This window comes from Enhydra lutris, unplaced genomic scaffold (assembly GCF_002288905.1).
Source record: "Enhydra lutris kenyoni isolate GAN:26980312 unplaced genomic scaffold, ASM228890v2 scaffoldscaffold16, whole genome shotgun sequence".
Classification (NCBI taxonomy): Eukaryota; Metazoa; Chordata; class Mammalia; order Carnivora; family Mustelidae; genus Enhydra; species Enhydra lutris.
The window spans coordinates 10,779,047-10,794,219 of NW_019154100.1; the positions used below are offsets into that span (position 1 = coordinate 10,779,047).

Consider the following 15,173-nt stretch of genomic DNA (forward strand, 5'->3'; position numbering starts at 1 on the left):
GTTGAAAACCATTCATGGCTCCACTCTGTCCGAAGCATAGGTGTAGGGTTGTCTCTGTGATTCAGGTGCCATTACCCGCACATGGGGGAAGTTTGAATTCTCCTTTGTCATCCATGTCATGTGAGCTTGTCAAGGAATCACAGCTTTCTTTGGAAAAATGAGTTTTATGTGTCCCAAAAGAAAATACAGAAGGATGGTGCTGGGGGCCTACTGGATGACATTTTTTGGGATGGTGATTTCTTTTCTCAACCTGTAATATAGTGGAGCTTTTTTCTCCACTAAAATTTTAGTCTGGACCTAGGCCTAGCACCATGTCAAATTGGAGAAACCATGAAACTTTGATTCCTCAATATTTCATTCCTGCTTAAACAAGTTGTAGTAACACTTGTCTATTTTCTTCAGAGGGTGATACTCAATTCATAATTTGATTATTGTACATTCTATCAAGAAAAAAGGAAAAGAATTCATAATGTTATGATTGATTAGTGTTTGTTAGACACTTTTAAAATTCATCTCACTCCCCTCCACATGCCAACCCATACCTCACCATAGTGTAACTAGAAACTCACATAAAGCAGTCACACAAACTAGCCTCTGCCTTCAGGTAGCTTGCTAACTTTTTAGAGATATATACAGAAAAAAAAAGTTGAAGAAAATGAGAATACAGTATAAAATAAGTGCTAAATTAAGTTAAAAATGAATACTTTAGGACAGGACTTGGGATTGTGTTAATTATTCAGTCTGCTTGGCAAAGAAAATCTCTGAATACATTTCTGCTTTAAAACCAAGTATTAGATGGCTTAGACTTTTTAAAGTATTGGATATAATTTTGGATGTCTGGCAGAACTAGGGTATCAACTTTTATTAAAACAATTTCTTCTAAAAAACATGAAATATTCATTGCTAATATTAAATCAAACTTCCTTTTATATTAAATCTAGAATTAGAAGAGGATACTTTTAATTTTTTGAACAGTAGGTGCATTAATTTATAACAATAATAGCTGCAATTTAAGGGCTTGGTGGGTGCTAGGTCTATGCTGTAAACTGTCTAATGTTATCCTCCCAATCTTCTTAAAAGCCAGGTATGAGGGGTGCCTGGGTGGCTCCGTGGGTTAAGCCTCTGCTTCACCTCGGGTCATGATCTCAGGGTCCTGGGTCCGAGCCCCGCATCAGGCTCTTTGCTTAGCAGAGAGCCTGCTTCCCTCCACCCACTCACCTGCCTCTCTGCCTACTCGTGATCTCTCTCTGTGTGTCAAATAAATGAATAAAATCTAAAAAAAAAAAAAAAGAGCCAGGTATTATTATCTCTAAATCACAGATGATGAAACTGAGGTCAGTGCTTTGGTCAAAGTCACACTGTTAGATGTTGAGAGCAATAGTTTTCAATATCAGGCTTTGTTCTTATTACATCACAGAATGCAGTTTGTGGGGTAAGGTTGTTATTGTGATGTTGTTTTCTTCCTAGATGTCATCATTACTTTACTGGAAGTCACAATTTACTGCTGATCTAAATGTTTGTTGAACACCTATTTATTCTTACTTACCAGATTGTCATCATCAGACTTAACTGCTTTGCTGTTTGATGACCCTTACCTCTTAGTTTCCTTGGGGTTAGGTAGATGTGAGGCCACTTTGGCTTTCTTTGCTAAGAAGTTTTGGATATGTCTTGGTCCTAGTCTTCTGGCTTGATCTAAAATACACCAAGCATTTGGTGCCATAGTTAACATTTACTGCCATTGACAGAAATCAGCAGCACTCAAAGCTTTTCTATAAAGGAAAAAGCCTTCTCAAATCTAAGATTCAAAACAATGAAAATTATCCAACATATAGGAAACTTTGCTTATCTCTCTCATGATATTTTAAAGCCCTCAGAAATCTAAGATTCAGAACAATGAAAATTATCCAACATATAGGAAACTTTGCTTATCTCTCTGGTGATATTTTAAAAATAGAACATTAAAAAGGAGCCTAAATTAAAATCTCCATTCCCAACTGTTTGCTCTAATTATTGTTCATAGAGTCATTCCTTTGCTTTTAATTTTTTTTCTTTCTTTCTTTTTTTTTTTTTTTTGTAAAAATCAATGTACTCCTTAAAACTGGAGAGAATAGCATCATATATCAGGGGATTTAGAATCATACTGTTTAGCAATTGCTAGAATCATGAAGTTTCACAGAATTTTTGTTTTATATTAAAAATTCATAGGAGTAGTATACTCTAAACCCTTACATATTCTTATCTGTTTTCATATAAGTATTGTTTTAAATTACTTTCACATAAAACTGATGTTTCAGGAAGGTCTACCACATTTTTCAGTGGTTTGAGCTATTTGGCAAACAAACTCATGTTTTCTGGTGATGTGTGTCCTATAGTTTGAAAATCATAAAGTCAAAAAATTTTCTTCAGGAAGATCTGTTTGGAGTACTGAGCTACTCATTAATTTATTTATTCAACAGTTTCTTTTTTCAGTGTTCACTCTGATGAATGACTACTCAAGCGTTGTGTACAGACTTACAGCTAATTTCATCAAGGTCCTTGCTTTCGTGGTGCCACCTTTAACATTAAATGATAATAATAAATAAATAACCAGGTAAACTAAAAATGTCACAAATTGATCAATTCCATGATGAAATAAAGATGTTGTGAGATGGAGTAAACGGGCATTTCTCTTTTTTTTTTTTTTATTTTTTTAAGGTTTTTTTTTTTCATTTTTATTTATTTGACAGAGGGAGAGGATCACAAGTAGGCAGAGAGGTAGGCAGAGAGAGGGGGGGGGGAAGCAGGCTCCCCACTGAGCAGAGGGTCCGATGCGGGGCTCAATCCCAGGACCCTGAGATCATGACCCGAGCCGAAGGCAGAGGCTTAACCCACTGAGCCACCCAGACACCCTAAATGGGCATTTCTTTAGACCTGGTAGGTCAAGAAAGATCTCTCTGGGGGTGTGACATTTAAAGGACACCTGTATGATAAGAATAAGCCAGCCATATAAATATATGTTGCACTAATTTCCAGGTATATAATTCCATGATAGAGCAAAAGTCCTAGGGTGGGAATGAGTTATGACTTGTTCTTTTATCAGAAAGAAAGCCAGTGGTATAGTGAGTGAGTGAAAGAGAAGCGAATGGTGAGGGAAGGCCATCAGGTTGTCAAAGCCTTTATAGACTATTATGCCCAGAGTTTGGGTTCTATTCTAAGCATGAAAGATGTCAGTGGAAAGCTTGAAAGGAGGAGTGACATGATATGTTTTATCTTTTTGAAGATCACTCTGGATGCTGTATGGAGAAAGGATTATAGAGGTAAGAATGGAGGCATAAATGAGCAGTTAGGTGGGCTCAGAAATGGTGCAGGTGAGAGATGATAGTGGCTCAGACAGGTATAGTAGCAGCGGCTGTGATAAATTTGGGATATGTTTTAGAGGTAAAGTCAAAAGGACTTATTTATTAGGTAAACAGAACATTGGGGTAAGAAGAAGATAATTGTCAGAGATTTTAGCCTGAGGAACTAGGGATAGAGGATGATGATTTGAAAGAGTGAACCAAATCTCCATTTTGGGAAATTCACCATCCAGGTGAAGTTGTCTGGACTAAGTTTGATAAGTTTTAAGACTAGCAAGAGAACTAGTGTGTCTGGAGCATGAATCAAGAAAGACACCAGTAGAAATGAACAGAGGTTGGCCTCAGGCAGGATCATTCAGGGTCTAAAGGTCATGCAGAAGAGTTTGAATGTATTCTGAGTATGACAGTAAGTCATTGGCGGGTTTAGCCTAAGTAAACCGTGTGATTAACATTTTTAGAAGGATTACTCTGCCTGTTATGTAAAGAATTGATGGGGAGAGTGTGGTGCAGGGGGAAAGAGTAGAAGAGGATGGACAAAATTACTAGAAGGCGATTGAAGCCAGGGATGTGAGATATCTTGCAATGTGTGAGTGAGTTCTGCACAGTTACATGTTTTCCCACCCATGTTCCATAAGATCTTTGAACATCCAACTAGATCATAGAGCTGAAGGATCTACTTACAATTACAGAAACATAAATTTATATATTTACATAACATAAGTCATTTGTGCATAGTTTTAGTCTATACTACGTTCTTTTAGGAATGTAAGTATTATGTATGTTTAAGGAAGTACTGTCCTTGTTTTGTTTAGAATTCTGCCAATAGCCGTTCACTAGTTTGGAAAATCAAGTCATTGATGGCAGTGCCTCCACAGTATTTAAGTGGCCAGTAACTCAGATCTATATCTACCTGCATTTGTGTCATCTTACTGATGGTTCTTTGTATAGGTACAAGCATTGATACCAACATCTCTTGGAGAGTAGTAGTATCCATACATTTACGTATTGAAATATATCTTATGGAACACTATACTGACTTTTTGAAAAATGTGTAGGTTAAAATATTGATGAATTTTATTTCAGAGTGCTGAGCTATTGTTATATAAAGGGAACCACTAATGTGATAAATTGAGAACCACAGATTAGGTAATGATAGATAACATAGGTTTCTGGTGATGACCGATGTTAAGCTAGATAGACTTAGATCTGATAATCTCTTAGAGTAATGCAATTTTCCCAAGAACAGATAGCTTCTTGGCCACAAATACTGATTTTTGAACCCAGCTCAGGCTGTTCCAAAGCCCGTATTCATTACTCATATCCATCGTGTAAGGATTTATTTTCAGAAGTTTATTTCCTGTAGTAGAGTGTCCTGCTTACGTTCTTAGCCCAAGGAAAGTATTTTAAAGCTATCCCTCTACCAGTAATAAAGTTGTTAATTCAGCCAATTTAGTGATTAAAAGTATTAAATTTAGATGGTAAGAATAGATATAATAATTATTTGGTCTATTATATGAAGAATAAATCCTGATTTTGGCTTTTATTTTCACTTCTGGTTGTTGGGATATCTTGTACAAAAGGCTGGGTTTTTATCATGGTTTCTAATTTAAACTTGAAAATAGTTTCTGTTTGTTTTTAATTATCTTCCTCCTATCACAAGCTTATCTCCTATTGGTTAGGTAAATGCTTCATGACTATTACAAATAGAAAATATGTACAGATTTTTACCTTAAGATTTTAGAACTAATACTTGTTTACTAGAAAAGCTGTTCAGTTTTTATCTCTGATTCCCCTTTGTAGAAATTCACCTGGTAAAATGTTCTTTTTAAAAAAGTGTCAATATCAACAACATTATTATTCTGTAGAAGAATACTGAGAAGGAATTAACTTGGCAGTAATTCTTACGTAGAAAAGTAATTTTGAACAGACATGACAGTTTTGTGAGCCACAGTTCTAGAGACTATCACCAAAGCATTTTAATTTTAATGTAAGGATTTGCAACATTTTAGAAAAATAGTTGCTAGGAAAATATCACCAATATTTTGTTACTATATCAAGGGATTTTTTGATAGGGTTTTGACAATGGGGAAATGTAAGTTAAAACACTAAATATGTCTTCTTTTGTTTGGGCCACTTTGTACTGGAAATTGACATGGATTGATTTTTAACATTTCACTTTTATTGTGAGGCGAAGAATAGCTCGGATCCACAACATCATAGGAGATTTCTTAATCTTCACGTTGCACCTTGCTCCTCCTGGTGATTTGTGTCTGGCTTTGTCTTATGGATAGAAAAGGAAGATCTACTTTCTCACTGTGTTGAAGATATAAAAGAAATTAATTACACTGCCTGTGGTTACTATCTCCGCAGAATCAAATTACTTGGTTTAGGAAATATTTCATCTGTTAAAAATCCAGTGTGGACCAGAGATACTGCGCCTCAACCAAGTAAGAGGTGCAACCTCGAGATAAATTTACTTTTCATCACTGTGGCTGTAAAAGGCAGGGCAGCACGTGTCCAGAAGCTGTCCCAGGGAGGCACCAGAGACACTGTCATCCTTTCTTTATCAAATTGAATTGTAAACCATTCCTTTTTAGGATCATTTATGAGTGCTTTGAATGTTACTTAACAAGCATTATGTTGCAGAGTAGTATTACATATTGCCAAAGAAGGAGGTTTCTATGACTCCTATTTATCTTTTGCATCGGTGTTTTTGACAAGTAACAAATGAAATTCCTCTTCTAAAATTAAATCCAGCTTCATTTCTGTCTTTCACCCATGAAGGATGAAACATTATTTGCTTCTTGGACAGTTCCTGTACTCTATCATCTTCCATTACTTTTATAAGTTCTGTCATAAATGTTTTAGCTCTTTGGCCTTGGCTTCTAACTGCCTATTATAGAGATAAGTGTCTGGGTTTGATAACATAAAATCCTCAAATGTTGCTTTACCTGCAATTAAAAAGTACTTTACAAGCAGCATTAGGGTAGGATATGGTCTTTCATTTCTCTATTGTATTTGCCTTCTGACACAATTTTGGTTCTTTACGACCCTGAAGAGCAGTGTTTTTAGAGCATTTGGGACAGTTCCTTTTACTGAGGCCCATACCTGAACACCTACCTCTGGACCCTCATGGAGATGTCCCACAGCACCTTAAACTTGATCTGACTACTATTCCTGCCCATGTTTTCTGTGTTGAAGAGGTTGACAAATTATGGTCCTTGGGCCAAATCTAGCCTACTGCCTGTTCTTAGATGTCCTTACAGAAAAGTAAGAATAGTTTTTCCATCTTTAAGAGAAGATGAAAAAAATATTTCATGACATGTGAAAATTAGATGAAATTCAAATTTCAGTGCCCATAAAAATGTCTTACTGGAACACAGCCACACTTACTTGTTCATGTGTTGCCTATGGCTGCTTTTGTGCCACAAAAGCAGGACTGTAGTTGTGATGAAGACTGTCTGGCTTTCAGAAGCTTAAAATAGCCTAAGCTATCTGGCCCTTTACAGAAAAAGTTTGCTGACTCCTGCTCTATTTGAATGGAAGATTTTGCCACTCTCTATACTCTTAATCTCCCAATATCAAAACCTTAGAATTCTCTTCCAGCCTTTCCTCTTTCACAAGCATCTCCTATTTGTGTAGATAAGGAACATCTCCAGACCAGGCTCCTCTCCTTTATTCTCATTTCCACAGCTTTGCACATGGGTCCTTGCCATCTATTGCCTGGAAAACTGCAATAGCTCTCCTCTACCCCAGTTTCTCTCCAATCAAATTCAAATTCTTTTTGAGTATTGAAGCTGCCATGTGCAAATTAATAAATGAGATCATTTCAATCCCCTATTAAAGATGTCATTGGGATCCTGTTTCCAACAGAATCAAGCCCAAACTCCTCAGCATTGTAGTACATCCCTTCATGCATTGGTCCTGGCTTTTCCAGTTCTATCCCTCTGACTGCTGTACCCTGTGCTCCCACCCTTCCATCCCCAAGTCCTGTAATGCAGTACTTCTTACTGCCCGCCTAGGCCGCCTTTCATTGACTCTCTGCCTTTGCAATGTGGCTGCCTTTTTCTTTACTGCCCTTTTTCTGCCTTCTAAATTGCAAACTCCAGTTTTTTTTTTTGAGATTCAGTTTGAAGGTCATATTTGAGAATCCTTTCCTAGAACTTTCAGGTGAAGTTTATTGTTCTTACACTGCATCTCAGCACTTGTGTAGATATCGGAGCACTTCCTCATTTTTGTATCCTTAGAACGTGGCATTTGTCACGAAGAAGATAGTAAATATTTGTTGGCTGAATAAGGGCTCATATACTTTTAAAGAGATTTTTCATTTTAATTTTTTTTAAATTTTGAATTCATTTTTATTCAAAAATTCTAAGATAATAACCATCAATTCTGTTAATTCTGTCTAGCCTAGAATGAAACTCTGATCTGTGGGCAATTACCCTAAAGTCTCAGAAAGGCATCTATAAGCACTATAGTATTCATTATTTACATTATTTAATTTTGTGGTTTTCTTTTTCCTTTTTTTTTTTTTTAAGATTTATTTATTTATTTTAGAGAGAGGGGAAGATCAGGCTGGGGCAGAGAGGCTGAGGAAGAGGGAGAAAAAGACTTAAGCAGGCTCCATGCTGAGCGCAGAGCCCGACAGGGCGTTCAATCTCAAGACCCAGAGATCACGACCTGAGCTGAAACCACGAGCTGGATGCTTAACCAGCTGCACCACCCAGGTGCCCCAAATTTTGTGGTTTTTCTAAGTTCCAACATTATTGAATCAAATGTATGAATTTATCTACTTTTTCCTTTCCAAGTAACTATTCATGATCTCAGTGTAAAATAAAACAAAAACAAAAGCAAAACCTTTTCTATTTAGATTTTTGTTATTTGTTTTATGTTGGCTTACTATTTACTATAATTTATACTAATCGTGGAGGCAGTAGCTAAGTTTTCAAATTCAGTTTTCAAGAAGAGCAGGTCATGTATAAATAGCTTGTGAACATGTTTCATTCCTCAAACTGGCCATTCATTGGGAGAATTAGCTAAGCTCCTGATATTCTCTCATTCTCCCCTGGTACTGTCCTTGGATTCACATTACTGCTTGTTAGCAACTCTGTAGAGGGCTAGACGTGGAGCTTATTGAGCTATTTTACCTGTGTCCTGTAAAGACAGGTTAGATGGAAAAGAATATAAAGCCGTCTCAAAGAAGATTTTAAGATTATCTATGAGTTTCACTCATCTATTATTTTCCTGGCTCCATTTAGTATGGATAATAATAGTGAGACAAGCTTATGATTATATAGTACTCTATACTTATTCAGAGTGCTTGCACCTACGTTATGCCTCCTGCCAGGAAGGCATGGGTGGTATTGTGATAGTGATTTTTTTAAGTGAAACTAAGGCTTGGAAAGGTGAAATTACCTGCTAAAATTCTCACAGTTCATTAGAGCTGTGGCTGAGATTAAAAGCTAGTTCCTGATCCCATGTAATTTTTCTGTGGTTTTGTTTTCTTCCTATAAAAATATATTGGTTATCAAGCTGTTGTCTCTTGGCTCTAAAGCTACCTTCCCATACTCTGATTTGTGGTAAGGGGGCTAGGACGGCAGAGTCCTCTTCTTTACCAATTGGCTTCTTGTGAGGTTCTGCCAGTAGGTTTATATTAGGAGGGTAATATTCTACCTGCTGTTCCTGTCAGCACACACCTAGCAACAATTGAGTAGAAGCTTCTTTTGGCCTTCTTAGACCAAACTTATCTATTGTATCTCCCCCAGAACTACCAGCACCAGTGGGGCAGTGCCTCTGTTCAAAGCTCTGGGTCCCAGTGCCTTCTATCAGCTTCTATATCCTGATAGCCACAACCCCTCCCCTCTGTTTTTCTAGCCTTAGAGGTGGTAGCTGTTCTTTGTAATTATATCCATGCTACTTTAGAGTTCTTTCATGCTTTTTCAGTCCTTCCATACCTGTGAAATCAGTTTCCCGTGTTACCTGCTCTCTGTTGAAATACTTTGTTTGGTTTGGTTTTCCTGACAGCATGCTGCATGACAGCATACTTAGTACCAGAAGTGGTCCTGGAAACACACTCTCAAAGATGATATTTGGACATTGGCTTATTTATACATTTGTCTTGAAAGTAGTACTGACCTCCTTGCTTATGGTATGCAGTGGCACACAATTAAGTGAACTATTACCTGTGATGAAGTATCTAGTGAAGTAAAGTATTGAGGGGATCAAATGGATACTGAATTGTATGGCAATGATAATGAGTACAAAGACTGTGGGGGTGGGATGGCTTTTTATGGCTATACTGGGAAGCCTAAAGGAAGAAAACAACAAACCCATGTCTTTAAACCCTTGTTTCAAATCACCATTAAAGAGAACCAGGGCTCTCAAAAGAGCCCTAAAAAGATTCCCTTATTTCTTTTTGCTTTAGAGTTAACCTCATTAAAAGCAAACCCAATATTATAGTAGGCTTCTTGTGCTTGATGTTCCTATAATTAGTTAGCTCAGGGTACTTGCCACATATGAGGATGTCCATTCTTCCCAAGATTTATCCCAAACCTCTCCTATTGTTTCTAGACCCATCACTAGAATCAGCTTTCAGAATACTGGATGGGAGCAAGTATAAAGTCTCATCCAGGATGAGATAGCTTATATTCCAGAGTAATTGTAAGATTTTACAAATTTATATTGAATAGTTCCTAAGAGTTTTAGACTGAGAGGGGAAAACTTAAAACTGGATAAGGCTGAATTTGTTGATATGATAAACTTGGTAGAAATTCATGATGTAGTGTTTTAATTTATATAGTTGGAAGTGATTCTACAAATTTGGTTAACTGACTGAAACTTTAACTTAATGGTAGTCTGTATTCAGTGAAGGCAAAATTCCAGAACTATTGTGGCATAGTAACAAGGAAGGAATCAAAAGGTGTATGTAAGTAGATATTTTGCAGTAGATTTTCTGTTGTGATTGTCATAGTTAATCTCTCCCTGCCACCACCACCGTACATGTACACTGTATTCCCAGAGAAAGTCCAAAAGATATTCCTTAATTTAGGCATTGAGAATATACTAACAGGTAGAACACCCTAGAGATCATTGTCTTCTATAAGCCAGAGACGGTCATGGGAGATGCTGGCATTGAGATAGACTTCCTGAATTCATTGGGGATGTTAGAATCCTGGAGGGGAAAGGCCCAAGTGGCAATGCCTTTGACAGGATTATTGAAAGGCAACAGAGGCAAAGTGGTATTGAGTATTGTTTTTTCCTGCGTAGATATTTTGATTATAAATAATTATTATGGTATACATAGGAGTAGAAGATAATGGGCACCTTATTAAAATTTTAAATAGTAAGAAGATAAAACTCTAGGTCTGGTGGCCAGAAACTTGACTTGAGTCATCACAAGAGAAGGTCCTGGTCTGTCACCAGGATTCCAAACTAAGCCAGTTCACAGATCTAGAGGCCAAGTCTTCCTAAAAATGAACCCTAAAATATTGCCACAAGTATATGCTTAATCTTTTCCCAAGCTTTCCCCAAAGGGACCCGAAGCCACCAACCAGGGCAACTAGGTACTCAGGAGAGGAAAATACCCAGAATTTTTAGAGTTTATTAAATATGTTCTCTAAATGTATGCTGATTCATGGGGTCCCAAGATGATATTGTAGTCCAGCAGTCAAAGTGGAGATATGGGTCAAGTGACACAGGGATGGACTTGGGTGAAGCAAACAAGGTATTTAGGGCACAAGATTTTAGGATGTACCTGCAGATTTATGCAAACCTGCCTGAAGTCTCAATCTGCAGGAAAAAAGATAGTTTTAGACAAATCTTATCCCCTCAGTGGGTTCATAAAACTGCCCTGTGAGTATTGCCTTAATATCTGTGTGTATAATTGAAACACACTTATATGGAAACTATCAAGTTCTACACATTGGGCCTGACTCATGAAGTGAGGGTTGTTCTTTAAGATTTTTTATCTATCTATCTATATTTATATTTATATATATTTATATATTTATATTTTCTTGAGAGAGATAGAAAGAGAGAGCAGGGGGAGGAACAGTGGGAGAAGAATAAGCAGACTCCATGCTGAGTTTGAAGCCTGATGGGGGGCTCGATCCCACAACCCTGAGATCATGACCCAAGCCAAAATCAGGAGTCAGCTGCTTAACTGACTAAACTACCGAGGTACCCCTGAAGTGAGGGTTATTCTGACAGAAAGGGAATGTTTAAGTTTCTGGAACCTTCCATCTCTGCCAGGATGGTGAACCTAAAGTAGTACTGCACCCCTAGGAAGACTGTAGATCAGTGCCAATATCAAAAACTTGAAATATGCAGTGGTGGTGATTTCCATTGTGTCCTCATTTAATTCACTTGGTTGGACTTTGAAGAAGATGGATGCATTTTAGGGAATTACTATAGATTATGTTAAATGCAATCAGTCAGTGATTCCACTTGCAGCTGTGGTTCCAGATGTGGTTTCTTTACTGAAGCAAATCAGCACAGTCCATTGGACCTGGTACATAGCTATTGATCTAAAAAGTGCTTTTTTCTGTGTAACAATTTGTGAAGATCACCAGCAGCAGTGTGCTTTTACTTAATATGATCAACGATGCATCTTTGTAATCTTGCCTTAGGGTTGTGTCAACACTCCTTCTCTCTGCCTTAATTTAATTCTCAGAGACTATGGTGGTACAAAGTTTGGTTAACTAATTTGGACTTGGGAGACAGCATATACCACATATGTACTGCTCTACCATATTTATGGAGTAACTCAAAATGAATCAAGAAAAGGCCCTGCAGTTAGTAGCACAACAGTGCAAAATGGTCTCCTGCTTGAGCTTAATGAGCCATCAGAGCCAATAATATTGGTTGTATCTGGAAAACAGAGATGTTTTTGGAACTTCTGACAAACCTCTATAGGAGAATTGCAGTTATGGTTGCCAGGGTTTGGAACAAAACAGCATCTACTTCTACAGATATCTCTCTGAAAAACAGTTCTCGCAAGATGATCAGGCCGTGGTACAGTTGGAATGCTTGATCTTGGACCATCAGATGACCATGTAAATTACCTGGGCATTCAGTTAGGCATGAACCGTTATCATTTACCATTAACAGAAATCCTAAGTTTGAGGCCAGGCTTAAGCAGATACAAAAGGCATGAGCAGGTGTCTCAGACTTTTACTGCACATATATCTACTGTATTACCCCTCCCCCTTCACTGCATAACTAAGGCCTTATGGGGGAATTTCTTATACCTGTTTGAGTGCTAAAGAGTGTTCAACTTGGTTGAGGTAAATTCATGATCTTCTTAGACCGGTCAGAGTGTGAAGATGTTTGTGTTCTATGTGAATGTTCAACAAAGGGCATCTACCAGAGAACAAGCTGTGAGTAATCACGTGGATAAGATGACCCCTATTCTGATCGTCAGTTTGCTTCTTTTTTTAGCCTTTCTTATTCTTTCTCAGTGGGCCTGTAGACAGTGGTCAGGGCCACAGAAGTAGAGACTATTGCTGGGCTCAACAACATGGATGTCCCCTTACCAAGACTGGTCTGATTACTGATAGTCCTGAGTGACTAACGTGATAACTGCAAAGGTCAACACTATGTCCTCAATATGGCGCCATACCTATTTGGAGATAGGGAGCTGCATCTAAGGGCAGGTTGATTATGTTAAATCTTTAAAATTACCTGAAAATTAAGGTGTTTTAATAAGTTATTGACTCTGTTAGGTTGATTATTACTATTAAAGCTAGAAACCTGCATGGATCTTTCCCCATCCCATATTTCTTATTGTTAGAAGGAACTTAACAATATGCTTTTCCATACCTTTGTGCCTCTGGAAGACCCAGCTTCTCTATTCTACCAACCAAAATATATCTAACATTTAAAATCCATCTCAAGTATCACCTCCTTTAATATCTGACAATGTTTTATATGCCTTTGTAGCATAGTACTCCTCAGGCTGTATTTTAAGAACACATTATAAATGCAAGTTTACCTTTACTAAACTGTATATTCAATGAGGAGTTGGCAATCCTATACATTATTGCATATTGCCCTTTTGCTTCCAATTCAATGGCTTTCATGTTAATGGTTCTCAGTACATATTCAGGGAGTGAATGGAATATGCTTCTCTTTCCAATTTTTCTCTCTTTACCACTATATTGAGTCACAATGATATTGGGGTCTATAGGTCAACTTAATTAATGATAGTAAAGCAGTGTGACATATAAGAGACAAGCATTGGTCTTATAATCAAAGGCCTAACTCTGGAATTTATTAGCTGTTTGACTTTGACAGAGTCATTTATTTAACCTCCCCGAGCTCCAATTCCTTGTTTCCTAAAAGGAGGCTACTTTTAGCTTTGTAATTCTACTGTTTCATGAGTTAAATCAAAAAAGAAATAAATTATAATACAGAATCAGTTAACTTGAAATTTTTTCTTTCATATTCTTTGTTTGTACATAGTTTAAAATAATTGCTTAAATATTGCAGATAAAGCTTTTTTGTTTTTCTTTTGAAGATGATCAATGCTTGAAACTTGGCTTGGAAAGAAAACATAAATCTTTAAATAATTTATTACGTATTTGTATATATGAATATGCAAATTTTACATGGGATTAATTTAAAACTGAAAATATTTATAACATGCTATTACCAAGAATTTGTCCTACATTTTGGCTCTTTGACAAGAACCAAATCCTAGTCTACGAAGAATTCTTAATTCTTTTCTTCACTCAGAAAGAATCATCTGATATGAGGAACTTAATTTATTCATTCCACTGACATGAAGAAAGATACCTGATTCACCCTTTGCTTGTCAGGGTGTTTTAAATTTTGCGTTTGGGCCAAAGTAGATATTAAGAGATATGTGTGCCTCAATGCCACATATTGAGCCACCCCCAAAAATTACTTTTGCAGAATTTCACTTATTGCGCTGATGTTATGCTACCAGCATACCATGAGGGATGCTATAGGAAATTAAGTTCATTATTGATAGATTGCTACCAGGAATATCCTTGATCTTCTGTATATCCTGCTACTCAACATATTGTCCATGGACTAGCACCATTGACATTACTCAAGAACTTATTTAAAATTCAGAATAACAGGCCCTAAATATAGTATACTATCAGACTCTGCCTTTCAATCAGATCCCTGGATGATTCTTGTGCACACTAAAACATGAGAAGCACTGGACAACATCAGCCAGTAGTTTCCTTAATCTGAGATTTCTCATAAAATTATTTTATCATAAAATTTATTATAAAATAATAAAATTATTATGAGTACTCATAACCAAGGGGAAAAAAACTTTCTTCGAACAAGTTTTTTTGTTATAGCTGTTTTTCAAATTTTCGAATACCGTGAATGCTGTGGTTTATCCCATTTATCCCATTTCTCTCTTTGCCTTAGCCACATCTTACAGCTCCTGTTACATTTGTTGAGCACTATATGGCAAGCTTTTTTGAAAGTAACTTTCTTAGAAATCTTTTGCTTGTTCATTTGTATGTTGTCCACATTTTCCTTTTGCCTCGATACTTTAAATTTAAAAAATTGTTATGTGGTATATTGGATGCCTCAAGTATTTTGTGGAATGAGGTAAAGTATAAAGAAATAAAATCAACACCAGCAGCCTAAATATTTCTAGGATTTGTTATATGACTTGAGCATTGCAAGCCTAGACCACTCCCTCTTCACCACCTACCCTTTGAGCATCATAATTAATGTTCACTATGAAGATCTTGAAGGCACTCTGGGGGTTACAGTTATCAGAGAAGTATTAATTATGCTCAGCACACTATACTGTACTTACTGAGCCAGAAACACGAACTAATATGTTTT

General features: G+C 36.9%; 1 protein-coding gene across 1 annotated transcript in view; it reads left to right on the forward strand.

Moving 5' to 3' along the window:
* The first annotated feature begins 3,121 nt into the window (after positions 1-3,121).
* Positions 3,122-15,173, forward strand: part of LOC111147210 (neurexophilin 1) — a 39,083-nt gene continuing 27,031 nt past the window's right edge. The window contains exons 1-3 of the mRNA XM_022503112.1: positions 3,122-3,296; positions 5,627-5,829; positions 6,537-6,605. Of these exons, the coding sequence (XP_022358820.1) occupies positions 3,122-3,296; positions 5,627-5,829; positions 6,537-6,605 (447 nt within the window). The remainder of the gene's footprint in view (positions 3,297-5,626; positions 5,830-6,536; positions 6,606-15,173) is intronic.